Raw genomic sequence first — 10,084 nt, forward strand, 5'->3', positions numbered from 1 at the left:
GCAATATATTTCAATTCTTATAACTTTCTATATAGCTATTTGGTATAATATAATGTATTTTATATGAAAAAAAAAATTTATCTCAAATTCTTGAATTTTGGCTAAATTAACATGCTCCTTAAGAGTAATAGCGTGCCCCCGCAGTCATTTGGACAACATCGATTTTGAATATGAATCATAATTTGTTCGAATATGAAACAATTAATCGGAGGTTTGTTTTTAAATATTATTAAAATTAATATAAAATTGTGGAAATATATTTGTTTATTTTCATAATTTCCTAAACCTTATAAAATATTACCTGCCTATTTTGAATTTTCTCTTAAACTAATATTTCAAATCTTATTTAAAACGGTAAATTCAAATGATATTAAAAATGACTTTGATTCATAACTAAAGACAATATACTCTACTATAACACTCTTAAATTAAAGATATGCATAATACATTTGTAGAAAAAGAACAGTTGGTAAAGAAAATAATAGGAAGACAATTTTCATTTGATGCCTATTTCAATCTTATAAAGTAGAACAAAGCATATTCCTTGTTTTTATAATATGGTTAAAAAGCATTTATTAATTTTAATTTTTAAAAAATTATAAAATATCAAAAAGCTACTTTTGCAGGCATAAATGATAATGATTAAAAAATTTATATTTGTTGCCTAATAAAATTTATTTTATAGCCATATATGGTTCTAAAAAAATAGAAGAAAAAGTCCAAGGCTCCCTAGGCTACTTAAGCTTTTTAAAAAAATTATATTGTTTTCCAAATCGCAAGGAATAAAATTAAAATAACATCATTTAATAATTCTTAATACAGATATGACACTAAATGACGTTCTTTATTGACAGGACACGAAGATATAAAAATATTTTAAAAATTACCTACCTTCCTTCTCAAAATGCATTATATTAATTACAGGTTGTACATATAAATAATGATGTTAAAAAAAATAAAAACATTTCTAAGTTATTTTTTATTCCTTTTTCTTTTTTTCTTGTTAATATTTTTATCATCCTCATTAGTGGTCTTACTACTGTCCTTAAAATGAGCGGGGTATTCATATATCCATTTTTGAATTAACGAAAATGGGTGATTTGTATTTGCACAATCTATTTCTCCGATAAAATAAATCTCGATTAAAAACGCGTGTATTTCAACGAGACAAAAAGCGTCCATAGCTGAGTACAGAGTCTGTGATAGCCTAAGCGGCCTGTTGGCCCATCGAGATACTTGTTCTTTTTTATCAAGATATTTGCCGAAACACCAAAACACTAGTTCGCTTAGTCCTTTCTCGTTTTTGGGTCTGGACTTTGATTTGGTTAGACTGAGGTCGTTCAATTTATTAACGCCTCCGTTTATTGTGGAATCGACCCAGTGAGAATTGGTAGCAAAACTTTTACGATGATCGGGGTGGAATGGAAGGAGGGATACGTTAAAAATATCTTTAAATTTTCGGAGGTCTAAAAAATTCAAGGGCTTGAAATCGAGGTTTACTTTGCAATTCTTAGTGGTGTGGCTTTTGAGATTGTCGAGGTCTTGTTCAAAATCAAACCCTATTTTTAGTATATGAGGGTTCTTCATGACTTGGGCAAATGCTCTCCAACAATCGACCATTTCTACATTATTAGAAGATAAATTGAGCATGTCAAATAAAAATATGTCCTTGTTAGTGGCAACTTGGAAGAGATCTATTTGTGATTCGTTGTTGATATCGGGAACAGAGCAAGGGTTCCATTCCGCATCCATTCCAATAGCTGTTATCGACTAAATTTGTTTTTAAAATTCACATTTTTTAAAAAAATAAAAGAAATCATAGCTTGCTATTTTGTTTTTAAATGAAAATTATTTTGAACAATGAATGAACACACCCATAATTTTTATTAAATAATATCAGCTGCAAATAATGCTTTAGACAGGATGTAAATTAAAAAATATATATTAAGCTCAAGGGTTTTGACTTATTTATCGAAGACCATATATTTAAACGACAATGTGTGTAATCAAACATATTACCTGATTATTAACATAGTCAATATTATTAATGAAACAAAGGGTTCTGGACCAAATTGTCTAAAATTATAAGAGATATTCTACACATACTGGAAATACATTATCGGCAAAATTATAATATCAAATTTTAAAAAAAAGAAAACACATAGTCAGAATGTCAAACTGAACCTTTGAAATTTGACGAACTTGATACTACTTATTAGCAGCAATAGCAATGTCTGTTTCAACATAAGTTTCAGTCGAAAGGAAATTTTCAAGGCTTTCTATCCTCATAAAGAACAAATAATTAGTAATTTATACATATGTATAAATTACTAAATTTTTAATGAACATTCAAGGTTTTAGAACGTTATTAGGGCTGTGTCGATATTAAATAAGGATCGGCACAGATATTAGCGTTTTCCAAAAATATCGGATCGGGCCAATACCTCTAAAAAACCGATTCGATCTTTTACTTTTCTTTGTTATATTATATATATTTATTTTACATCTTTTACTTTTCTTTTTTTTGTTATTTTATGTAATTTATTTTACATTAATAATATTTTCTAAATAATTTTTTTTAAACAATGCAAATGCACAATACCCTTTAAATTTTATTAATTTTTTAAATAGATTTATAGTATTTTAAAAGTTTTATAAAAATAGAAAGGAACATCCAAAGTTTTATTTATTTTAAATCTTTTTAAATAATAAGGCCAATTTTATTATTTATACTTTAAATAAAAGAATTTTTTTAAAATATGGTATCTGAATTATAGAAATATTTTACAAAGACAAAGATATTTTCAAAATGCGTTATCTGCGGAATTCTAATTTCACGGGGAAGAATAATGAAAAATTTATTTAATACTACCAAAATCCGTAAACCTTTTTTAATTATTGTAGAAATAAAAAATGAAATGCATAATTCGATTATTTGCATAAAAAATATTGATTTCTTAATTACATTTGGTTCAAATAGGGGTGGTGAAAAATCATACGGATCGGTATCGGTTTTGATATCGGATCGGATAGGTAAAAAATATGTGGATGCACAGCCCTTTATTTTACCATACCCTTTACAAAATATTAATTCTAAACCTGAATAGAACCTAAATCTTTTATATTTATTCTTTCTGAAATCATCTGGACCTACATAGTTCGACGTTATGAGAATAATTTGAATATTTTTCAACTTAAAATTATTTATCCATGTGCTTTTTTAATTTTGAAGGATTTGAATTTGTCAGAAAAGGATTCCATCAGATTATGTAAAATAAGAACCTTATAAGTTCCAGCCCATTTTGCAAGATATTATATATATATATACTAACTAGACAATACTCGTAAAGTTAGATTAGACATGCATAAAAATATCCAATTGTATTCACGAGGTATAGTTTAGTTTGGTAATTAGCTATAAAAACAAATATCAAGCAATGATATTAACACTAATCTAGAATGACAGCTCATTTATTAAAAATGTATATACAATGGTAGTCAATGCCATTTACTGAAGTAAATGTCATTGTGCCTTTCATATTTTCGTTTAAATGTCTTCAACGCACGTACACTTTTAATGCATTTTAATGAATGAATAGTCAGTCTAAGTTAGTATTGAAGTCATTTGATATTAGATAGTATTTCGCTCCGTTTTAATATTAGTTTTTTAGAAAAGGATTAATAAAATATAAAATACAGAACACTAAAATCTATAGTTGGATAATGGCTAAAAATCGGCGATTTAGGCCCAATTTAGAAGAGCATGCCGAAGAAAATCCGCTGAGCAACCAGGGGAAGGTTAATATATTTCTCCTTTGTTCAAAATCGAGATGTATATTTTTTTAAACCTCGAAGATAGTTATAGCTTTAGACTATAAACTATATCTCTCCGTTTTTTGGGAGACTAAAAATAGAGCAATTAATTACCAAACTATAATAAGGACAAAAACAAATTATTAATGTGGGATGGTAATAGCATTTTAGAAAAGTAGTCCTTCGAGAAAAAAAATTATACTGTTCATTTGGGCTCATTATTTTTAAAAAAAAACCACCCAAGAGAATAAAACGAGCCGTTCATTAAATAATTATAAAATTATACAAACCTTATCTAACAATGTCGCTAAAAATGTTTTAAAATCGCTAATATTTTCAACCATGTGTATGTGTTTAGATGATATCTTCAAGTGATAAAAATTGTCTGCGACTTCCGCTTCTTCCGTAACATCATATTTATATAAGGAACCAATAGATGGTAGAGGGTATACAATTTTATTCAGAGATATATAGGAAACCCTGATTATATTGATAGGCTGCTTCAACTGTTTTAAATATTATTATATTAAAGAGCAATAAATATAATTTATTTTTTTATTTTTCTTACCAAATGTGGCAGATAACCATATTTGTAAGACCAATACCATGAATAATCATCCAAATAAGATTCCAATAGCAAATTAATGAAATTCAGTCTCATGGAAGGATATTGATCAAAGCATAGCTTAATCTATAAATAATTATATTAGAATGAGTCAATGTATTATATTCTTAAACCAAGTCATGTGTGTTTTCGTCTATAATCTTATTCCTAGCGCAATTTTGTTTGTAGAGATAATATCGGAACATACTCTCAATCATATTTTTCTTTAAATTTGGGCATATTTCTATTTTAAAATAATGATTTTTTTATAATTATATATCGGAAAATTTGAATGATCGAATATAAAAAATAGTTGCACACTTAGGCCTCATTTAAAGTAAGCGGGACTTAACACCGTGAAGCGTTTGCAAAATAAATAATGGTAAATAATACAGCGGGTGATTCCATCTTTAAATTTTTCCTCTTCTAAAACTAGCCACCTTGAGTAGGTAGCTACGCGGTTAGAAGTAAGAGATTAGTTATGATTAGGCATATATAATATATCCGATAATCTTCTTAAAAAGAATTTATAATGTTGGGCAAATTTTTTCGAACCGGACCTGAAAAGATGTGTCTACTCTAATAAAGGTATACTTAATAATTAATACTGAAGAGATACAGTTCGCTTTAATTATATTGGACTGTTAGTTTCTTACGGCAGTGTAGTTAATCGCTACCGTTATTTTACAAAAAAAGTAGCGCTATTTTCTACTCTTTACCAGTGTTGTTAAAAGCTACTTTTAAAAGTATCGCGCCATCGCTACCGCTACTACTTTTACGCTATTTTAGAATATTTTTTTTACATATCTCTATTTCCACAAATAAAATAATTAAAATTTCAAAAATATATAATTTTTTTTATTGCATCTAATGATAGCATTTCCATACTGTCATCCCCATGTCTAGAGCGACGATCAGAAAGTATAATCTGACTAAATAATCGTTCAACACTAGCACTTGAGGGCAATGCAGTATTAAATTTAATATACATATTTTTTTTATAAAAAATCATTAAATATTTGAGTAATTTAAAAAAATGCGCCTAGAAGATTTTTAATAGTATTATTTATTTCAAAAATATAATCTATAATAGGTGGTTTGATCTGGCTAGGGTCGGTCTAAAATTATAATAGTAATAGTTAGAATAAATGTAGGGGAAGTGACATAAATGGCCATGTTTGCTGACTGGCCAGGCCACCGCCCTTTAACTTTTTATCTATTGAATCAATTTAAATGTGAAAGGATTGAAATAAGGATTTAGCATGTTTTGATAAAATTTATAAATATATAGATGAGTGGTTAACTTTAAGCATATTTAACATCCATATAATAATTTATAAAATATTATCATTACATAGATGAGTCTGATGATAAAATGAGATATTAATATTTTTAGAATATAATTTTTGAATAATATCTTATGGGCTGTTGAAACATACCATGTTTGGACTGGGACAGAAAGTCAACTTTCACATAAACAAAATTAGCTCTAAAACTATTATACTGCTTTGATTCAAATTTTATATTAAAGATTAAGAATTGAGCTATACATTGGTATTAAATTTGTTTGATATATCACTTCTAAATATTTCATCGCTGTCGTCGAAACTACTAATCCTTTTTGAAGATAAAATCTTCCGGCACATGTTAAAATGAAATTTAAATCTGTTAATTTTATAGGGTAAAATATTATGCGAATTCAGGAAAAGGAAATCCCATATTATCATCATTTTCAATGGGAATTAATTTGTCGATATGATCTGTACCTATCTTTAATTTCAATCTCTATTATCGTCGACATTTTAAATTATTTTGAAAACTAGATTTATAATGCCGATTTTTAAATATAAATTTCAAGATTAAATTTTAAAAAAAAAATTATGATTCTAGAATTAATTATAAATATATTTTAATAATTTTTACGTGTATTTATTATATTAAGGCACTTTCTAAAGTAGTAGAGAGCCATTGCTATCGCTTTTAAAGTAGCGCGCTAAGCTACCGCTTTTAAGAACAATACTTCTTACGCTACTTAAAAATATTTTTTACGTATCTATTTTCAAAAATAAAGATTATTGGTATAAAAATATGACTATAATTTTAAATATATATATAATTTATTATTACATTTCAATATTAATATTTCTATACTGTCATCCCCAAGTTTAGAGCGATAATTAGAAAGTGTTTCTTACTAAAAAAATCGTCCAACACTAGCACTTAAGGGAAACGCAGTATTAAATTTATATTTTTTACATAAGATTATCATCAAAAATATCCATTTGAGTATTTTTAGATTTAAAAAATGAGTCTAAAGAATTTTCAATAATATTATTATTATTTTCAAATCATCTCTAGTAGGTTGCGTTTTTTATCTGGCTAGGGTAACCTGGTTTGGTATAGTATTATTTAACGTTACTATTAGCTAATCAAGTTGCTTTTGGATTATTCAAATTAATATATGTTTAATTTAACTTAAAACTAGGGTTAACAATAGCAGCTATGTTAAATCCAGATAATAATTTATAAAATGTTATCATTAAATAGATAAGTCTTATGATAAAATGAGATGTTAATATTAATTATTTATTGCAGGTTTTAATTTATAATATAATTCTTAAACAATATCTATGGCCATTTGAAACATAAAAAATATAGGATTGGGCTACACATTGAAATTAAATTTGTTTAATATATACCTTTAAATGTTTTATCAAGGAATTACTAGTCTTGTTTGATGATAAAACCTTCTGGTACATCTTAGAACAAAATTTATATCCTGTGTTGATTGTTTTATCGAGATTAAAATATTTTCGAATTTAGGAAAAGAAATTCCATATTCCCATCATTTTCCAAGGATATTACTTGGTCGATATAATCTGTACCAAAATCATCTTCAATATCAATCTCTATTGTGGACATTTTAAAATTTTAATTACTTTGAAAACTAATTTATAATGTGTGTTTAAATATAAATTTCAAAATTAAATCAAAAGATTATGATTTTAAAATTAATTATAAAATTATAAAATATTTATATAATTTTTTATCTATTCATTATATAAAATTGTTTAAATTAATAGCGAGCTACCGTAATAGCTATTTTTAAATAAGGTAGCTACGGCTACTGAAAAAAAAAAGTAGCGTGCTATTTTAACAACACTGATAAACGGGGATTGATTATATCATATATTTTGTAACGAGTTTTACTCCTAAAAATAAAACATCTCTTGTAATCTTACTAAATATGTCGGAGGAAACTTCATCGTCGGCCCGTACCTACCCAAATGATATTGAATACATAAATAAATACTGAAAAAAATATTATTTGTTTTCATGATTGCAGCAAAAATTTCGTACCTCCAAGGAAAAATGAAATTAACTGTAGCGAACGTTAATAATATCGATTACCCATAACTTTATTAACAACTATAATCGATACTAGTTTTACTAATTGAACATAAATTCTTTATTAAGCACAATCATTTCAATTCATAAATTTGCGTCGAAATCATAAAAAAGTGAGGATAATTATATTCCAATAACTATAGTTGGGTAATGGCTAAATGTCGGCGAATTCGAAGCAAACTTCAGGTGCTTGCCGATGAAAATCCGTTAATATTAAGACGCTTTAATTTATATTAGTTTCTTCCAAATTTGAGCGCTATCTATTTAAGAAAAACCTGAAAAGAGATAGATTTCGGCTAAAAACTTGGTTTAACCGATTTTTTTGCCAGGTAAAAATTGGCTTAAACGAACGGCTAAAAATATAGTAATTACCCAACTATAATATTAATGAGGGTTAACTATAAAAGATGTTTTACTGTATTATTATATCAGTATCACCAAAACGCTAACTAAATAGAATATAAAATAATTCACAGAAGATAATTTAATTAGATTTCCTTATGTCATTTTTTTACAGAATAAGGGGGAAAAGCTGAATTAAATTTATTTGTGGCAAATGTTTATTCCAAATTGCATCATTAAAAATGGTAAGAAAATATTTGAAAGACCATTATAAAAACAAAAAATGTCACCTCTTTAATAATGTTTACTAAAATTGGAATTAATTCCTAATTTTTTTTATATTAAATTAAATTTAAAAAAACATTAAACAGTAAAAACAAAAGAAAAAACTATATTTGACAAAATTTAACAATTCCTGCTTTCTTGATTCCCCCTTCTATTTGTAGCTAACCTCAGCAGTTAACTATGTGAATGATTTAACACAATCATGTATAAATATTTTGATAATAATGAGTTTTTTTGTGTTCCAAGAATTAGCACACTTCATGAAAGAATAAACTGGGATAAAAAAAATTAAGATCATCCTTATATCCATCAAATTTGAATCTGTTTTTAATCAAGATTTAAAATATCTTAATATTTCTGAATTATTATTGCATATTTTATTTGTAAATATGTTTATATTTTCACCCTATTCTCCCTTTTGATTAAAATGATAGATAATAAAAAATAGTTTGCCAGATATTAAACTCAGACTAGTACTAGGAATATATTTTACATGCAATCAAGTTATTGATATAAAATTTTGTTTAATCAAATTATATAAAAAATCATATATAACTTTGTCAATGATCATACTTGATTTCAATTTAAAAGTCTTAAGCAAGGTTTTAACAATATTTACTAATTTTTTATTGTCCAAATTAATTTTAATGTCCTTGTATTCAAGTTGATGTGCAAATTCCTGCAGAATGTGTATATTACCAATATAACCATCAAGCATTTGGATAAAAATTTTTTGTTCTGTGGGCATATTTTTCAAAAAGGTATAAATTGGTCTTGTATCACTAATTAATGCTAATGGTATTAATACATCCTTTTTCAAATGCATGTTAAGTTTATAATTAAACAATATACTTTATATATTTCTACCATAGAATACATATCCAGCTCTTTTATAATTATGGAGGCTATTAAATATTTTTTCTCATATAATAAAGCTTGAACAAAGGTTGTTAAGAATATTGCATGCATTGTTTTAAGTTGGTATAGTTGCACAATAATTGCAAACAGATTAATGTGATTTCTATTTTATTGATATTTTAGAGATGTGTTTTAAATATACCTGAACCTGGTTGAAAGTATAAGAGCACATTTCTTTAATTCATCATTTACCAAGTGTAAATATTTTTCACTTTTACAATTAATCCATTTATCAAATATTATCAAAATAGAGTGAGAAAAATTAAAGTTCTTAAAATTGAAGTAATCAAAAGCATTCATTGAAAGATATAATGATAATTTATATGGATTTTCATTAGCCTCAAGATTTGCCATAACTTGTTCATTGAAAAAGTTATCACCTGAATAGTTATTAGTTTTCCATATATTTTCCAAATTTAATAATATCTTTTTATTTTCTGGACACTGAATAACATTAACAATATTGTTGTAATCTTTCATATTGATATTCATAATAAATGGTAAAAATGGATATATGCCATCAATAAAAATATTTGTGATAGCGTGATATATGCACCTTCTTACTAAATAATATAACAGCAACATAAGCACCACTTTCCTCCCGCCATGGTAAACATACATTTATCTATTTGTCTATAAAACTCTTCATGTACCTAACCTTGATATAATTATCCAAAATATACTCAACTCACTAATCTAATATTCTTAAATAGT

At 26.1% G+C, this 10,084-nt stretch overlaps 1 protein-coding gene across 2 annotated transcripts; it reads right to left on the reverse strand.

Moving 5' to 3' along the window:
• Nucleotides 1-862: 862 nt before the first annotated feature.
• Nucleotides 863-9,820, reverse strand: LOC135928108 (exonuclease mut-7 homolog). Of its 2 annotated transcripts, none has more exons than XM_065464458.1 (7): nt 9,513-9,820; nt 9,305-9,473; nt 9,026-9,263; nt 4,552-4,661; nt 4,382-4,504; nt 4,104-4,319; nt 863-1,770 (listed from the first exon to the last, which is right to left on the reverse strand). In XM_065464458.1, exons 1-7 carry the CDS (start codon nt 9,722-9,724, stop codon nt 973-975), a joined length of 1,866 nt encoding a protein of 621 aa, XP_065320530.1. In that variant the 5' UTR covers nt 9,725-9,820; the 3' UTR covers nt 863-972. The 2 variants fall into 2 exon arrangements, with proteins under 2 accessions (XP_065320530.1, XP_065320531.1); XM_065464459.1 differs by having other exon boundaries at nt 9,519-9,819.
• Nucleotides 9,821-10,084: the final 264 nt, after the last annotated feature.

Source organism: Gordionus sp. m RMFG-2023, chromosome 4 (genome assembly GCF_954871325.1).
Source record: "Gordionus sp. m RMFG-2023 chromosome 4, tfGorSpeb1-WG-v2, whole genome shotgun sequence".
Classification (NCBI taxonomy): domain Eukaryota; kingdom Metazoa; phylum Nematomorpha; class Gordioida; order Chordodea; family Parachordodidae; genus Gordionus; species Gordionus sp. m RMFG-2023.